The sequence below is a fragment of the Halichoeres trimaculatus genome, unplaced genomic scaffold, assembly GCF_033239565.1.
Source record: "Halichoeres trimaculatus isolate MK-OKI-2021-1 unplaced genomic scaffold, fHalTri1.1 fHalTri1_scaffold_15, whole genome shotgun sequence".
Taxonomy (NCBI): Eukaryota; Metazoa; Chordata; class Actinopteri; order Labriformes; family Labridae; genus Halichoeres; species Halichoeres trimaculatus.
This window is the reverse complement of record NW_027437193.1, coordinates 22,657,767-22,677,391: the sequence shown is the minus strand read 5'-3', so window position 1 is coordinate 22,677,391 and position 19,625 is coordinate 22,657,767. Positions and strand designations below refer to the sequence as shown.

Here is a 19,625-nt window from a genome sequence, read left to right as displayed (position 1 = left end):
AGATGGAAACACTGCAACACGAATACACAAGATGACCAAAGACTTTCAGAAGCACCGAGTATGTCACTGAGGTGAAAAATCCTGGGTCTGAGACATCTGGTCCCAGTCATCATGTTATGCCTCTGCAGGCTGATAATGTATGCATGATTGGATGAGGATGTTGTTTCCTAACATCTGCTCATCAGGTCAGTATCAAAAAGTAAGTTATTTATAGCCTCTGGGCTGATTTTCATCCCATTATTCTCCTTTTTCCTCCCCGGACAGCTGGCCCGTAGAAAAACCTGCCTCCTCTGCTGTCTGGATAAGGTGTCGGTGTTGTTGCCTTAACATCTGGCGTATGTCAATTTACAGCTTGTGAATTTGTGAGTTGGCTCTCCAGGTGCAGAAACAAGCTGTAAGACTGACCCTGAAATGTTTAATATTAAATCAGAATGTGGAAGTTGTCAGATCGGCTGCTGTTAAAAGCACCAGCTGTCCTGATAGGAGAAGGGATATCCTCTGTATCTGCCAGCATGGTGCTCACTGTGACTCCTCTGGGTCCATTTTTTTTTTTTGGTGTGTGTATCTGTGTGTGTTTTAAGATATCCCAGCCTGCCCTTGAGTCCAGCAGTGAGGATCTTGTCTGCCTCTATGATGTCAGCTCACTGATTCATGCTACGACTCTGCCGCTGACCCGTGAGAAGACTCTCCAGGGGGGGGTTGGAGACAGGTTGAATCCATCACACTGAACTGAGAGCTGGCTGTACTCAACCAATAAAAAACTTGGTCTACTGAAATTGCACCCACTCACTGGCTGATCGGACACTTGTTGGAAGAAAAAAATGTATTTAATCTCTAAAAATCAACCTCATCTGTGAAAGTCAGGTCAGTACATCCTGTCTGGTTGTCTAAACAAGATATCAAACATTAAAAAAAAACTCTTAAAAACAAAACAGGGTAATGCTTTATTCATGCAGTACATGGGTCAAATATCCCATGGATTCAAGTGCCATAGGGGAATTAAGTCCCAAAGCTCAAAAAGCGCCATCAACCTCCAAAACATAACATGTGCACAGCAGGGGTAGAGTCATGGGTGGGCCTAAGGATCCTAGGCCCACCTACCCACTTTCTGACAGACCGTCCTCTTTTCTCTGAAACAAAAAAAAAAAATTTATTTATGTTTTTAAACATTGGCTTTACAGAGGATTATTATAAAATTTTGTCACTCTTCACTCATTTTGTCATTGTTAGATCCCCTTCCTCTATACAATGAGCCAAGTTTGGCAGTCTTTTAGCCTATTGTTAAAAAAAGTTATGAATCACCCAGCCTCATGTTATATGATGAAATCTCTCATGATATGAAAAATCTCTCCCGCAGTGGGGAGGGGGTTCAGGGGTATCTGCTCCGGTGGACCAGTCAGGTCAGACTTGCTCCTGATTGGTCAAAAAACGGAATTGCTGATGTCTGAAAATCCCCCAAATCCAAACAGCTCATTTCAGGTCAGGATTTTACATTCACAAACCCTACTAGATACAGGTTTTGTCATTAAATATCACATTTTGTGGACTGGGAGGAAAGCCAAAGACCCACAAATTTCACTAAAAGACTTGAAGTGATTTTTGCATAATATGGGACCTTTAATGTCAAGACTTATTTTATGACTTGTGAGTCAACTGATCTTTAAAGGTATCATTAATGACATCAGGATACAACCTTTGAAGATCATGAATGTATTTAAATACGTCAGAGTGATTCATTTGATAGTTGTTAAGGTATTTCAGTACATGCTTTAAAGTGGATTACCATTAAAACCAACCGACCCACCAGCATCGCCGTCAAAACAAATATACAAGCAGAAACTTTCACATTTAGTGGAGAGAAAATATCATCATGTCAGTCTTGTAGATATCACGTTTGCAGTGTGGTAAAGCAGGCGCTAATTTTGTTTTATTTGGTGTCATCAATAGCTCGTTATTCAGAACATCTGTACGCTCCTGTTTGTTTCTCAGATCTCTCTGTTCCTCTCCAGGGCTCTATTCCTCAGAGACGCTGAGGTTTGCTGCCGCTGTGTTGTTGTGGTCATGGTGAGTTGTGGCTGGTTGACAGTGCGAGGCTGGGTTGCTGCTGCTGAGAAGTGGGTCAGTTTGTGCAGCAGTGTGCACAGCAGCCTCTCAGCGCCTGCGTTTTCTCTTCCAGTGAGAAGGAAAATTGTGCCAGATTTGAACCAGATCCTTCAGATACGTGATCTGTAAACAGAGTTTTTTTTTCCCAGCCTGTCAAAAATGGTGGGACTTATCCGCCCTGGAGCTTAGTGGATGAGACACACTCTCCAGGGGGTTTTACTGCAATGCTGAGTTTGTGTGTGTGTGTGTGCAGAGAATTTGTCAGCTATCATTTAAATTTAGCTTAAATGCCTCCTCATCCTGTTTGATCCCATTGATGCCAGCACAGTGAAACAGTCAGATTTCATTCAGCGTTCAGTGGTGCTGCTTTAAAAGCCTAAGTTGTTGGAAAGAGTTTTCAGGCAAAGCTCAAAGCGAGAGACAGATACTGGTAACATTTGGTTGTGAATGGTCGGACTCGTCTTTTTGAACTGTCTGTTTAGCTCAAACCTACATTATTTATCTTTTGGCCCTGCCTCCATCCACTGCCAGCAAGACGGCTGATAAACAACAGATGTGTCTCCAGTTTGTCTCTGCTCAGTCACTGCATTGGATCAGAGAGGTTTCCATTCAAGTCAATCTGTCAACTTACACTGGATCCAGCAGCAGGACTGGTCTGGCAGGTTGCATGATGTAATGCATGAATTCAGCGTAGAGGAGACCGAGCGGGACAGGAAGTTGTGCACAGAAACTACCTAAAAGCACCCAGTGACTTTGTAAAATTAAACAAAACGTTTCAAAATCAGATCATATTCAGCTTGACTCAGACGACACTCGAACATAATGAGCGAAGCCAGACAGAGATTCGACAGGTTTGGGGCTTTACAGCAGTGAATGAAAAGAGCCTCAGCAATGGAGTGGGAAGCACAGGAACTCCTCGGACTCAAGACTCCAGCTGTCCGTCAATCATGCAGCTAGCAACAAAACATAGTTGATTAACATTACCCATCCGTCATGTCAGAACACCTCAATGTAAACAGGTGTGACAAGCAAACCTTTACTCATCGATTCAAATATTCAGTTACAGAGCTAGTAGAAAGCTAAGTGAGTGTTGTGTAGCTAATGCTGAGCTAACCGTCTATATGCACTGATGTGACTGACCTTATTGCCAACACTTCTTTTGTTGGTGCTGTCCTGTTAGAAGTTTTATAACCAAATGTAATGACAAATGGTATAGCAGCAGCTGCAGATCTGCTGCCAGTCGCCATTGTCATAATCCGATGTAGAAGTGATACCGTTTAATGCAGCCCGATGCATAAAGTGGTTACCATGGTTACCATGACTAAAAAGGAAGGATTCACATTAAGCTTAGAGTCGAGTCCGAAGTCTTTTGAGCATGAGCCCGAGTCAAGTCTGAAGTCTCTGTGTGTGCAACTCCAGTTTGCAATTCACATTGAAGTCACAAACTGGAGTCCTCATTTCTGTGTAAGAGTGAATTTAAACATTCAGTTCCCTGATGATGATGATGATGATGATGAACTCTATTGGGAATGGGTGTCAAGAACTGGTTCAATATAATACAATATGGTACCGATGCCAGGTACCTGGCAGTCATTACCGGTACTCAACAGTACCAATTTTCAGTACTTTTTTTGTGTTTGTGTGGTAAAAAATATAAATTTGTTTAAAAGTAAAGTTTTTTTTTTCAATTTGACATAATTATTCTTCAATATATAACCTTGCAATGCTGTGTTAATGTCCAGCATGGAAAATTGCCTACTCTTCCACTCTCTCACAGTCATAAGGATGCATTTAAGTACCTAATCCATCGGCATCATAAGCCTTGATGCTTAACAATTCCCCTGTTGATTCTTTACATCACGCTGGAGCAGCCAGACCTTGCGTTGATGTCATGTGATGTGCCAAATGTCAATCATGCACATCAGTCAACAGCAGAATTTCTAAGGCAATAGACGAGAGATCAAAGCCATTGAAAGCTTAGCTTTGATTTACCAAAAAGATGCTAACAACACAAAGTGCTATTTGTGCAACACAGTGATATCATGCAAGAGTGGTAACACCACCAGCATGTCAAAACATCTGTTGATCCATATTCATTTACTAATAAACTCAATAAAATGTTGTTGACACAGAAAATATGTTAAGCTGCTTTATGTACGCAGAAAAGTTATGGAAGGAATTGATAAGGAATCAATAAAGGATCAGATCGATAAGTAGAATTGATAGTGGTGTTGATATCATGACACCTTATCAATACCCATCGCTATATCTTCGCTTATTTTGACTTCTTCCGAAATAAAAAACAAGCAAGAGTCCAACATCTTTGGCAGCTGGGGAGTATTCCTAGAATTAAGTCAGCTTGTGTTTTCCCGAGCTTTGTGCAGCAGTGTTTGAGTAAGAAAGTATTCCTCCTCACTAAATGGACACTGAGTTGTGTTCTAACACCAGGTGCTCTTAGACTGTCTCAGAGTTAAAAACAGTGTGTGGGAGAGATGACAGTTGGCCTGAAGAAATGGTTAAAGCCCGAGTGATTCATCTCATCTTTGTGCAACCAAAATGATTTTTAATTCATCTCTAGCGAAATGCCACAAACCCACGCATCCATGCATCAACACATACCTGATCAAACACATAATGTGACTCCTTCTCCTCACATATCATAGGCACGCGCACATGGCTCGCAGGCACAGTGTGATTGTCTGTCTGTTTATGCGTGGTGATGATAAATTCATTGTGTTTGTCAAAGTGGAGCAGACGGTCTCAGCGCAGCAAAGATGCAACATGCATGAGTCTGGCTGGAACAAGACGCTCCCTCATAAGGCTTCCTCTGTCCCACTTCTCTGACTGAAACCCAAGATGAATTAGTGAAAAGACAAATTATCTTAAATATCTTACAAGCAGCCATGTTCCTGTAATAGAGTCTCGTCAGTTTTACTTTAATGCCGTGTCATGATACGTCTCAAATCTCTTCAGCTTTTAGAGTAATATTACTTAAACTGCAGGAAGCATGGATAATTTACACCCGTGCAGATCTAATTTTTATGAGCTTTGGAGATTAGAGATAATAGGCTTCATCCTTCCTTTCCTTATCCCCTCTTTTTTGTATCTTAATATCTTAGTTCATGCATCCTGTTTCTGTCTCCTCTCTGTTTTCCAGGTGCATGGTGCAGTGACCCTGCCTGCGACAGGCGAGGAGTCAGAGGACCAGGGCCATGATTGGCTCTCCTGGCCCTGGTGGGCGTGCCTTAGTGCCATGTCTGAGGGTGTGGAGATGGATCCTGGGTGCTTCCCTGGTTGCCGCAATAACCTTGACGCTACCAGGGAGTAGTCAGGCCTGTCCCCCGAGGTGCGAGTGCTCGGCTCAGCTGAGGTCAGTGTCGTGCCAGCGGAGGAGGCTCACTAACATCCCAGAGGGCATTCCCACCGAGACACAGCTTCTGGACCTCAGCAAGAACCGGCTTCGCTGGGTGCAAGCAGGTGACCTGGCACCATACCCACGTCTAGAGGAGGTGGATCTCAGTGAGAACCTCATCGCCACATTAGAGCCTAATGCCTTCGCCAGCCTCCAGAGTCTGAAAGTGTTGAAGTTAAGGGGGAACCAGCTGAAGTTGGTGCCCATGGGTGCCTTTGCCAAGCTGGGTAATCTGACCAGCCTGGACCTCAGCGAGAACAAGATGGTGATTTTACTGGACTACACTTTCCAGGATCTGAAGAGTCTGAAACATTTGGAGGTGGGAGACAATGACCTGGTTTACATATCCCACAAGGTGAGTCCCCCTTTGCGTAGATTGTACCATGACTCTGTTACAAAAAAGAAACTGGGTAAGAAACTAATCTCAGCGAGTCCAACATGAAAAATAGATCTTAGAGGATCACACTTCCACAACGATAGTGGGACACATCCTATTTCAACAGACAGCTCTTTGCCAACAATAGTGCTTGTAGCATTGCCTGGTTTGGCTCAGGAATATGTATCTCAACAAGTTTGGGAATGAAATAATTCATTTTTCTGCCAAGTCTTGGATGAGAGGATTGATACCACTGAAGCGTCTGAATGCTGAATATGAAGTTACAGCCAGCAGCAGTGACTCCGATTTAAAACTGAGCACAGGCATCCCTCTCTGTCCACCTTCCAGCCGCTCTGATGCTCACTAATGAACATGTTGTATCTTCTTTGTTAAATCTGTTCAAAAGCTGAAGGACAAAAAAAAAGACAAATTGAGGCTCACTGCGAGGTCACGTACAGGACGCAGTAACTTTATAAAGTCTCTACATGTTGCCTGGCAGCCACATTCTGCTGGTGCCTTTTTATTGAGCCAGGCAAGCTGATTCCTCTTGTTTCAGACCTTCATGCTGAGCTCACTAACAGGCTGCAGATGATTTATAAACAAAGAAAGATGATGATAATGATAAAAAGGTACAAAACAGAAATCTTAGCTTTGATAACACATTCATGTTCACCTAAGGTTCTTCTGGTGTTTGTTATTGGGGGTAAAGGCCATCACACATGTTGTTTGTGTAAAGCTGATCTTAGTTTAGTCTTTTAAACTTTTACTTTTTGATCCTTAGGCATTTTCGGGGCTGGTGGGGCTTGAGGATCTCACAATAGCCCGATGCAACCTGACATCGATCTCAGGTCAGACGCTGTCTTACCTCCGTAGCCTGGTCACTCTCCGCCTGCGCCACCTCAGCATCACTGCCCTGGAGGACCAAAACTTCCGCAAACTCTCTAACCTGAGGGGCCTGGACATCGACCACTGGCCGTACTTGGAGTACATCTCCCCTCTGAGTTTCCAGGGCCTGGATCTCCACTGGCTCTCCATCACCAACACCAACATCACCTCCGTCCCCTCCGCCTCCTTCAGAAACATGGTGCACCTCACCCACCTCAACCTATCCTACAACCCCATCACCACACTGGAGCCCTGGGCCTTCAAGGACCTGCTGAGGCTGAAGGAGCTCATCATGGTGAGCACAGGGTTGGTGACAGTGGAGCCTCATGCACTCGGGGGGCTGCGGCAGATCCGCGTGCTGAACTTCTCCTCCAACGACCTGCAGACTTTGGAAGAGGGCTCCTTCCACTCTGTCAACAGTCTGGAGACCCTCAGAGTGGACGGGAACCCCCTCTTGTGTGACTGCCGTCTTTTGTGGATCCTGCAAAGACGCAAGACCCTCAACTTTGACGGCAGAGTGCCAGTGTGTGCCGGACCGGTGGAGGTGCAGGGGGTCAGCCTCAGCGCCTTCACCGATTCTGCACTCTTTGATCACTTTACATGCCAGAAACCTAAGATACGCAACCGTAAGCTGCAGCAGGTAAAGATTCAGTTTTATTTTTATCGCACAACGAATGAATGGTACATGGTTTTAATTCTGCTTCCTCTCCCAACAGCTTTTGAGTGATTTTATAATTAGGGGTACAGTTCATGTTTGTGGGATATACCAACAATTTTACTTAACTTAAAGCAACGACCAATTTTACAGGGGGTCATTTGGTTGATGTTCCCCTTTCTTAATACAGAAAGTTAACAGGTTGCATAATTAATTTAGCTAAAAAGTGCAAATAATTTATTGGAAATTGCAGTTTTTGTGCTGTCCAATTTCTCAAATATCAAGTTTGCTCTTCAAAATTAACACTAAAATACAGAATTTGTGAAAATTATTTTCAGTGTTATTTGTTTAAAATATTCATTAAAACATGATAAAGGTGTTTTTATTTTAATAATTTAGATAGATAAAATAATTCATTTTTTATGTGTCAGAGAAATCAGCGTCAACTGTGTTACCCATTGAAAAAAACCCTATAAATCATCAATGGTTTGCTCCAAAGTCACATGACTTAAATCAATTGAAGTCACATCCTTTTTAGTGGGAACCTTGAAGAAAGTGTTGCATATTTTAACTCCTCCTCATCAACATTTCATCAAATGATTGCCTGTACATAGTGCACTTTAATTGATCAACTGTGTTACCAACATTTTCTGTCATTCTTACAATAAATGTTAAAAAGACCAAACTGTGGAGAAAATGCACAGAATTACAAGGTGATGGAGGTCAGGTTGTGCCATGTTCAAGGTCTGCAGTTAGCACAACAGCCAAAAAATTGAGAAAATGTCAACCATGTTACCCGTCTCAAAAAGTTAAATGTTGTAGAAACAGTTTTGTCCTGTCAACGGTGTTACCCAGAGATGGCAAGAGTACCTGGATTCCTTACTTGAGTAGAAGTAAAATACCGATGTGAAAAACGGCTTGAGTAAAAGTAACAAGTTCTAATCCAAATATCTACTTGAGTAAAAGTAAAAAGTACAGGCCCTGAAGTGTACTCTAAAGTACTTTTAAAAGTAAAAACTATTCCTATTGCATGATTCACGGACCGTAAACACAGGATAATTTATATGGAATCTACTTCAGCAATGTTACTGTTTGAACAAACACTACCTGCCTGGTGCTCTAATGTACTTGATGGACTGTTCTTAAACGCCAATATTTCCTGGAGTTTTAGTTTGCACAAGATGCAGTGCATACACCAGGAGTTGTTTTTAGTACCAAAAAACTCAAAAAGCTCTTTTAAATAAGACCAATGGGTGCCGCTCCAGTGACTGTGTGGGACCCTCACCGTTGTCCATTTTGTGCAGCTGCTCCAACGTTAGTGGGGTAACGTGTATAGACGGAGTGGCAGACCTGCTCAGACACTGATGTTACGGTGCCAAAAAATATACAGGCCCAGGCTTTATATATAAAGTAACAAGTTTTTGGGGGAAATGTAAGGAGTAGAAAGTTCTGATATTTATGTTGAAAATGTAACAAATAAAAGTAAAAAGTCATCAGAGAAATAGATACCTCCAAAAGTACAAAGAACCCGAAATTCTACTTCAGGACAGTAACAAAGTATTTGTACTTAGTTACTTTCCATCTCTGGTGTAACCATGTGTTGTTTACTGTTACATGTGCCATAATTCTTTTAAATTTTGGCCAAACTGTGATATGATGGGGGGCATTTCTCGGGAGTGTAGTCTTGCATAGAAATGTTGAATAACTCTGAATTTATTATTATATGGATTTATGTTGGAAAATATAGTCACGACTTTTGTCCATAATAAGATTGGCAAAAATATGCTCCAAAATTGTTTTTGTAACTTTAATATTTAAGAGTTCATTAGAGCTTAAGCCTGCCAGCTAATGAATTAAGCACGTTCCAGGTGTATCATTTGCAATTAAAAAGAATATGAACCAAAAAAATCACATTTTTTTTCACCTTTTTGTATACCTGAAATGTTCCCCTAATTAAAGAATCACTCTTTTGCAAACTAACAGTCATGTTGAGTAATGCCAGGTTGTATCATCTGCCTGATTAGGCTGACTCTCTTTCAGATGTAGTCCATGCTCTCCTCTTCTTCCCCTCACACAGGTAGTCGCTCGTGAGGGCCAGCCAGTGAATTTCCTGTGTCGAGCTGAAGGAGAGCCGGCTCCTGCAATTGTCTGGATTTCCCCACAGCGCAGGCGGATCACAGCTAAGAGTTCAGGTCGTATCACTGTGCTCCCGAGCGGCACCCTGGAGATTCGCTACGCTCAGCTCACTGACAGCGGGACATACATCTGCATCGCCAGCAACGCTGGAGGTAATGACACATACTTTGCCACACTCACAGTGCGTGGCCAGCCGCTGGATCCCGCCTCCGCCTTCTTTCTCAACCGCTCGCTATACAGTGGCGAATTCTTCAACGACACAAATATGAACAGCACACGAGTTTTCCTCAAGTTCACCTTGGACCTGACCACCATCTTGGTGTCCACGGCAATGGGTTGCATCACCTTCCTGGGGGTGGTCCTCTTCTGTTTCCTGCTGTTGTTCGTGTGGAGCCGGGGACGCGGCCAACGCAAGAACAACTTCACAGTGGAGTACTCTTTCCGGAAATCTGAACCCGCCACTGGCAGCTCCTCGGGAGGGACCAGGAAGTTCAACATGAAGATGATATGAAACAACGCAGCCAGGGGTCCCTCGGGGGAGGCATGAGCACGTCCCAATAGACGTGTTTGACACACGCAAACACACACAGCCACTGACTTGCAAAGAAGTTTGAAATCGTTTTATCAGTTCCTCTTTGGCTCTGATCACAATTGAGCTCCCACATCAGAAGTGAGGCCATGACATGATTTGGTTTTTATTTGTGTAAGAAATCAAATTGACCCTGATCTCTCTGCCTCTCCGCCGTTTAATCCAGCATGAGGTGTAAAGCATGTTTGGAGGATACTGTCAATTTGTCATCCATTTTTGATACAAACAGTTAAGGATAATTAAGATAAGTCCTTGGAAATTGGCCTGAGTGCTGTATCTCTGTTACAGAGAATTCTCTTTGATTCAAACATACCCTTCATACTCTATTTATACTGTATCATAGAGGATCCAAAGACATGTAAAGCAGGGAGACCTGGCTAGTTATGCATGTAGAAATGCAGTTCAAAGTAAAGTTGTAAATTAAACCACTGAATAAAACAAGCTGCTCTGAAAGTAGTTTGAACATGAGTCCAACAGCTTTATTTATTCTGACCATGGCTGAACAATGAGGATGGTTCTCAGTTGTTTAATGAGCTAAAAAGATGTAAAACATGATCCGGTTTTAATATCTGAGATGAAGAAGAAAATGATTTGTAAAATTAACAGAAGTGTCAAAGAGATGAAAAAAAAACACAATTTGGACTTTTCTTTGTGAGATTTTGCAACAACGTAAGCTGTGTGAGTTTGGGGCGAGCGCACCGGCTGAGAGCTGCTGTGGCTGCTCGTGGGCCAGAGGGTTTGGTTAGGAAGTCAAGCCCTCTGAACGTGGGCTGCTACAGTAACCATAGTAACCAACGCAAGGGAGAGCAGGGCTGGTGGCCGCAGGAGGGTTGCTGGGTGGAGTGGGATCAAGGCAGTGGTCAGCGTGACCTCTCCTTCCTCTCCTCTACATCAGAGGCCCCGTTCTTTCATCGGAGGGATGGGGCCGACCTTCCAGCCTCCACCCTCTGTCCGTGCCCTCTCATGTTTTGGTGGACGCCTGACCTTCCCAGTGCTGCCAGGGGGGAGCAGCCTGGAGGGTCCGGTCATACTCAGAGGCAGACAGAGGACACAGTAAAATTACACACACACACACACACACACACACACACACACACACAGACATGTATAGCACATTTTCTCAGGAAAGTGAAACAGCAACCATCCTGAACAAGTGTGAACACACATACTGATATTTGTTCAGACATTCCAGCAATACTATATGTAGAGCCATAAAGCTGATCTCCATTCTCTAATAGAGAAGTGATGTAAACGTCACAGTGATGAAATGAAGCCATAGTTTGTGTAGGTTGTTTTTTATACAGTAGCGTGTGCATGACTCTGTTATATAATCATTATTTCTACTGCCATTGTAACACAAGCTGTCGTGATGATCAGAGACCATCTGCTGTCAACTGGGCTTGCATAAAGTTGCACCTGAAAACACACACACACACACATACACACACACACACACACACACACACACACACACACACACACACACACACACACACACACACACACACACACACAGGGTGTAAAACCACGTCAGTGTTATTCAGATTGATAGGAACACCAATTCATAGTTACACATGAATGAAGCACTACGACAGCGCTGCCCTCTCTCTGTCTCTGATGGTCGGTGTGCGAATGTCTCTGCCCCCCTAGCCCAGTGCATCCCCCCTCCTTAGCCTCACCTTCCCCCACACACACCTACCCCCACTGGGTCCTCCTTTGGGAGGGGTCCCTGGCTGGAGATCGAGAAATCAAATGTAAATGAAGTCGTGCTAACCCTACCCACGCCATGTGCATCGTATAGTGGAGAGTAGTACTGTGGTTTTAAAAAAAACAAAGTACTTTTTTTGAAGTGTTATGTTGTCCTCCGTTTTAATTTCCTCAGTTGTTGTTCTCTGTGACCTTTTGGCTGTTTACCATTTTAAATTTCTCTGTCCTCCGTGAGGTACTGTTTCTGTTCTCAACACCTGATAACATTCCCAAACACAGGATAGCAGGTGAGCCTGCTTGTGTCTCACATTGCATACCAACTGGAACCAGGCAGAGCAATGTTGTGACTGAGAGACAAGTCTAAAGCAGTGATTTCAAACTGAGTTTCCATGTCCTAAGTCAGTTTATTGGATGAGAAATATTTCAAACTCTAACCTTGACAGTTCATGCTTGATAGTTGCATTTTGGCCTGGTTGAAGCCTGGTTTCACCCCACAAACTGTTAGCACATGGATACATAGTTTAAGCTTGTGGAAATGGTGAAGAGTTATATTCAAAAAAGGGTAAAAATGCAAACTATGTTTCAAGGAAGACCTTGCCGATACAAGTCAAGCTCGAGCCCTCATAAATGTTTGAAAAGAAAGCCAAACATTTGTTGAGCCTCTACTAACACTGAATCTCCATAACTTTAGGGAAATCTAGATCTGAAACACCTCAGCCTGCAGTTTCTTCTTTCCCTATACTTTGTTGCCATGGCCATGCTCTGATTGACATCTGGCTGTTTCCACACACAACTGTGTTACAACCAAGCAAAAACCAAATAGTCCAAATATATGAAGCCTGTGAAGAGAGGATAAAAACAGCAGTTATTCAAGATTCAACCTGAGGCTGGTTGCAGAAAGACCAAAGAATACAAATACTCAAGGAAAAAAGGAAATTGGAATTTTAAAAGCAGAAGAAAAACAAACTTGTTTACAGCCTGTCCAAAAAAATCTCTTGAATCTGATTATCTGATTTTTCCACCAGCACTCATTGTACTGGGGTGAAATTGTTATTTTGAAATTATCAAATGTATGAGTTTTGCCTGTATTAAGGTATAGCTTGCTTGACTGTCGGGTGGGCACCCTGTAGCTGTTAACAAAGAGGCCAAAAGTCCACATCTTTGCCTCATTCAAACTGGATTGTACCTTGGTTTAGTTCAGTATTTCCCTTGTGGCCACCATCAACGATGGGCCTCAAAACTCTGCTTCCCAAACAGATGGATGATGTCACAGACACTACGTCCAATTCTAAACACACTGTAAACTCCTGTGTAGCAGCTCATATGATGAGTAGCATACACATTCAAAATCTCTCCAGTGATGAGAAGCTGTCAACAGCATTCTTACTCCTACAGCTAAAAACTGACCCTCAAAACCAAAAACACGTGAAAAGTTTTTAATTTGGAAACTTGATTTTTTTTTTTAAAGTTGAATATTAACTAAATACATACTTGAAGAGCTGTTGTAATTTATATGACTAAAGGCTTCAATATTAACTCACAGCAACAGCTAGGTGTTAAAATCTCTTGACTGACTCTACCATTGGCAACGTTAGCCTGGAAATATTAAATATAACCTGTTCACAGCAATATATTCAAGGATATTTCTGACAGGACACTCAATCTTTACTCCTGAAATAATATGCATAAAATATTTAGAGTTGGTTTCAGTTAACAAAACACCCCCCTCTGTTTATTATGCTAATGGTGTCACATTAGCATAGTTTGACATTTAAATTAGCATGCTAATGACACTAAGGTAGGGTAGCCACATATTTCAAGAGTACCCAAAACTGATTTAGAATAACTTGCATTGAAACACTTTATTCTAAGTAACATATAACCTTCAAAACATCAGAATGACAGTAACAGTTCATATTCTTACCAGAAAACACTTTTTTATACCCAGACGATTGCTGGTCATGTCCCAGCTGTAACATAAAGTAAGGATTGAAGTGATATCGTCTAAAAGATACTTGCATTAAGACTATATTTTTTTAAGTCATGTTGTCAAAAAGAAAGGATTTTTATGTCTGAAAATCTATAGAATATACAATCTTTAGACAAACTGCGTAAATGAAGCGCTCCCAGAAGGAGACATGGTGCAGAAGAAGCATGAGTTTTTAATAGCACAAACTGAGACAACATGAGTTTATAAACAGCTGTTGCCTTTCAACTTCTGAACCAAAGTCTGTCATTGCTTCATTTTGAAGCTGATCTCTGCTAGAAGTATGTCTCAAATCATTAAAACTTCTGTAAAATTAATTCTGCAAACTCCATTTCCTTTCCTCGTGAGGGGCTGATGAATCTTTAACAGCTTGGTGTCAGGCTGAATAACTGAACAGCTGTTAAAGATTCATGAGTCTAAATGAGAATAGATGTATAAATTGGCCTGGTTTCAAACCGCCATTTACAGCGTCAGCGCCCGTTTCTGTGTTGAGAACAGGACGTTACCTTCATGGATGTCTCTTTCCCTTAGACAACCCTTCTGTGTTTTCATTCCCTGTATTTCTCAGTAAAAACTAGGTTTTAGAAGACAGTGAGATTGTCTGTAGTGGTTGTTGATGGTGTCATTGTGTAAACATCAATCACAAATGTAAGCGTAGAAGAGGATGTGTTTCATTTTGTAATCTTCTCCTCCCTCTCCTCCTCTTTACCCTCTTCTTACCCTCTTCTTATTCCCTTTCTTCTTAACATTTCCTCCCCCTGTTGTTCCTGTTCACAGTATTAGGCTGGAGTATGGTTGTGTGGTAGTAGACACGTGTTACGTCTGGTTAGTGAGTCGGTGTTGTCGTGTTATGATTTGTCGCTCCTCGTGATTCCATCCTTACAGGAGCAGCGACTGAATCAGTGGAGTCAAAAGAAGAAAGGGGTGACCCAGGTTCCCTAAACAAACACAGAAAAACATTGGTTCCCATCCTACTAATCCCTGAAGAACTGTTTCTGGAACTTTCTCTCTCTGCACAGTGCCAGTATGGATATGAAAACCCATGGACTGTACTGTATGTATTTTCTCACATGATATCTTGTCACTTTTTATCTTGCAAATGTAGAAAGGTGAGGTCAGTGTGCTGTTATTATACCATGACTATGAACCTACACTTACATTCTGCCTGCTTGGTATACTAAGTCATTCGAGGAAGATTAGCGTTAAAGCAGTCTATTCACTAAAATCCGACATTTATATGTTGGTCAGGGTAGAAAATAAGCGCATGCATCGATTGAGCCTCACAAGTCTTTAAATCTAGACAAACTCATTTATCTTCAGGCTAAATGCTCTGGCTTGGAATTTCTCCCACGATCAAAAGGTTTTAGAAAACATCAAACATTTCAATGGTTTGAACTGACACTTAGCCAAATAATTGTTAAGCTGCTCTTTTTTCCCTTTTCTTCAACAAAAAGTGCCAGCACACACAGCTTTGCAGCCAAGTCAATGCCTCCATCTGTCAGACAGACTCGTGTTAGCAGATACCAGAGGAGCTGAGCTTGATTCATCTCTTCTGCTGTTGTACTTAAGAAACGAGGCTGAGCGATCCCTCACTCCCTCCTCCGGTTTGTCCTTGCCTCGGGTTGGTGTACTGTAGTCTAGACGCCCCATTTACAACAGCAGCAGCAGCAGCAACCTCACTATTAGGAATCTACCACTGGGGAACTCTTCAAAGATGCGTGGCAAAATAAGACAAACCTTATGACGCAAGTAATCACAGCATCATCACTGGATGAGACATGAACCTTTTTTATTTTGCATCATTTTCTACCCAGCTTTGTTTTTTAGAAATGTACATCCTGCTCCAACCTTTCAACCTCTCTTTCGACATTCTTGGTTTTCTGTCATTTCTGACTCTGTATTAGCTCCAAATGAATCCATCTTCCACTCCATATTCTGCAGCTGCTGTTGTGATTGGATTAGACCCGAGTTGAATTATCAGAGCCGAGAGGAGCAGTAATGGGATGACTGTGGTGCGAGCTCAGCTGATTGGGTGATTACGTGGCTTATTAGTCCCATTTCCATAACAGACCTCTCAGAGCAGTGTGCCATTCAAACAATATACTGTGTATTTCTTAGGCCTTTCTCAGAGCTGTTTGATGGAAACGCAACCTGTGATGGTTTCTTCAAAGGGACAGGGATGCTTTTCCCAAAACAGCTGTTCTTTGACTGATATTTTGTTGTAAATGTACATTTAGCAGAGCAGTGCTGACAGATTGTTTAAAGCACCTTAACCGAAAGCTTCATCTTAACCTTGACCAGACAATTACACATGCCCCCCTTCGCTATGTGACAATACTGACCCCAAGTGGTCAGTCTGTGTAACAGCAACAAATGGGACCATTCTGTTGATGATGGTAGTTTTGTATGTGGTGAAAAAAACACAACAGCTCTGGGACACATAAAGAGAAACACTGAAGAGAGTGTTGACTGTTAGCTTCATAAGTCAGTGCTTCACTGAATTTCTTATAGCCATAGTGTGATGTCCTTTAGACTCCAGTCGATTGAGGTTGTCATGAAAGGCCTCCAGACCCACAGTTCTGGCTTGGTTTCCTTAGACTCAGAAGATAAAACAAATACATTTAGATGCCCTCAGCCAGTTTCCCATCCCACATCAAAATAATAATAAAAAAAATCAAGGCATCATTTCTGGCTGTAATTGACTGAGAGATGACTGTCCAGTTTCTCTGTAGAGAACAAAAAAATTAATAATTCTTTTGGTCTTAGCAGGTTAAATCTATGCATGCCTTTTGTATACAGTGATTGGTCTTGCCAGACTCTCACCTACACTAGTATGGAGAGCTATGGGTGCCATTGTTGGTGGCCATGGGACTGGTTGAAATAAACATAAAAAGTTCCTTTTTCTAATCCAAGCAAACGCCATTCACATACACCTGCATTCCCCAATATTCCAAGAGTGTGCATCTTCAAAAGAAGCATTTATTTACTTTAGATGATTGTACTTTTACACATATCCACTCACAAACAGGATAAGCTCAAATGTGAAAGCAGGAGATAAAATCATTGCTATTCCAAGCAGGATGGTGGGACTGATCAATGCTGTATGGGATAGGATTATTAATGGCATACTTCCATTGATCTATCTTGAACCTTGTCACTCTCCCACAATCCCTCTGGAGGAAGAGGGGGTGTGCAGAGCTCTGTCAGACCTGGTTGGCACTCATTCCTAGGTTTCCATTTTACCTTTTGAGATCATTTCCTCTTTTGAGAACGAGATGGTGCCAGATTTTGATCTTTTTTTCCCAGGTCTGAGCTAATGCAGCACTCTCGTACATCCCCCACTCTCCAGAGGAAGCTTTTATAGGTAGGGCTTAGTTCTGTATTATTTGGAGCCCTCTGATGGAAAGCATTGAAGCATACTTATTTCTCTATTTAGCTTAGGTATACCTATTTTCTTTTCTGCTCTCTATCTGTCTCTTTTCTGCTCTCTTTCTCTCTTTCTCTCTCTCAACCTGGCACCAACCTCGTTAAACATTTTCCAAAAACATTTTTTAGTTTTGATAAATGTGTATGTGTTCCTCCTCGATGAGTCATCAATGACTCCTGAAACCTAGGAATGGGTGCTGAGCGCTCCAATAAATGCAGAACTAACACAGAGAAAAGTTTTACAGCTTGTCTGGTTAAATGTGGTTATCAGATCAATCATTGAAGTGTATGGCTGGTTCAGAAAAGAGACTGTTACACAGTCAGCACTAAATTCCAACTCGAGCACATCTGGCTGTACCTGACTCATGGCATTTGTATTTTGCACCATTGTGGATCCTTGGATGTGAAGAGCAGAAACTGTACATATTAGATCTTTTAGCCATATCATGTCATCCAATCTGTAGACCTCCTTGCCATGTCTGACAGAGGAAAATGACTGTTGAACTGTAAATAGTGTAGGTATAGTAATATAGGATATAACTGCTGTTTCTTTTCTCCAGGGATCGTCCATGTTTTGCTCAGTCCCATGGCTGCTTGGTCTCAGAGGGAAGGACGAGACAATAATGTACTTGTCTATAAAACACGTGTGGGTTCTTTTTTTATTTCAATGTATGTTTTATAAACTGTCTGTCTTGTAAATGAACTCCTTTTCGTCATAAAAGCATGATGTGACTCTGTCAAAGGTGTCCTGTCTCTTCTTGTTGGCTGCGTGTATCACCTCAGTGTTTAATAAGGTGGGGAACACAAAAGTGACTGTGGTGCAAGTGTAACTGATGAACATACTTCAGTCAATGCTGTGACTGCAACGATGTGCCAAATGACAAAAAGCACACCATGATGTATGTTTAATAAATTAAAACAGAACGCCACAATCCAGAACCTTTGGACATTTTCTGGAAGTTATACTACACATAGTATGAAGATGCTCCAAGTACTAACAATCCTGCAGTAGAATACTGCCCTCCAAATGGACAAGGTTCATCACTGCATCATGGGCGTCAGGAGGCAACTGATGAAAAAAAAACCTTCTAAAAAATCCCTGTGTCATCTGCTTGAGACATATTATTTCTGTTCTGATATAGACATTTTTTAAGAAGTCCACCACATTTACAGGGCTTTGTTCTTATTTATTTTTTTTCTTATTTATTGACCAGTTCATGAAAGACAGTTTGGTCTTGAACCATTCAACTATTTTCCAAGGCATTTTAAACAAACCCCCAAACAATAAGGGTTATTATTATTATATTTATTTATTTATTTATTTATGTATTTATTTTCCAAGGCATTTTAATCAAACCCTCACACAATAAGGGTTTTTATTATTATTATTATTATTATTATTATTATTATTATTATTATTATTATTATTATTATTAATAATTATTTTTATTTATTTATTTATTTATTTATTTATTTATTTTGATTATTGTCATTACTTTATTTGAAAAGCACCTTCTAAAAAGAAGGTCATAGTGTGAAATAGATAAAATAAGACAGGCCTTTGCAAAAAATAAAATAAAATAAAATAAAATAAAATAAAAAAAGAAAGAAAGAAAGAAAAAACCCTTATGGAGTGGGTCAACCTCATAATGTGTGGCAATTACACAAAACCCAACAGCAAGACAATAGGACAATAGAACCCAGTCTGTACAAGAACCCAACTATGTAAACTGAGACCACAAGGACCAGAGGTAAGAAGAACTAGCAAATAAAAGAGGACAATAGAAACGGTTGAAAAGATTAAAAGGAAAAGAAAAGAAAAAATAAGTTGTTGAATAAATAACAGAATATAAAAGTTATGACAATAACTACAATCCAAAAGCAATGATAGCAATAGCAATGATAATGTTAACTTTAATCATCTATATAATCCTGATAAATATAAATACAATAAGAAGATAAAACAGGGTCATAAAACGTAGACGATAAGAAAAAATGCTGGTAGGTTAAGCAGTTAAGATAAAAAAAAAAAAAAAAGGTCGAAGACAGTAGGTAAGTACAAAGGTAAGTGCTTTTATTCTGAAAGGGTAATGTCGGTAGGAAACGAGGAGGGGAAAACAGGTGAGTCTCTCACTTGAAGGTAAAGTTACTTGTATATATACACCGTTAAACATTAATGATACTCAGCTTTTAAGGTACGTTAACGTGAAGTGACTTGTTATCCTTTTAACAAAGTTATGCTAAGTGTTAAGATGAGTCTGGTAAGCTAGCACGGTGTCTGTTAGCTTCCACACAGTAAATCCAGCTACAGTCACTGAGTTGTTATCATTATCATTGTGCGCTAAATGA

General features: G+C 41.2%; 1 protein-coding gene across 1 annotated transcript in view; it reads left to right on the top strand.

Moving 5' to 3' along the window:
- Positions 1–18,018, top strand: part of lingo3b (leucine rich repeat and Ig domain containing 3b) — a 65,041-nt gene extending 47,023 nt beyond the window's left edge. Inside the window, exons 3-5 of the mRNA XM_074688333.1 lie at positions 5,261–5,870; positions 6,673–7,416; positions 9,509–18,018. Coding sequence (XP_074544434.1) covers positions 5,316–5,870; positions 6,673–7,416; positions 9,509–10,078 — 1,869 coding nt within the window. The 5' untranslated portion in view covers positions 5,261–5,315 and the 3' untranslated portion in view covers positions 10,079–18,018. The remainder of the gene's footprint in view (positions 1–5,260; positions 5,871–6,672; positions 7,417–9,508) is intronic.
- Positions 18,019–19,625: the final 1,607 nt, after the last annotated feature.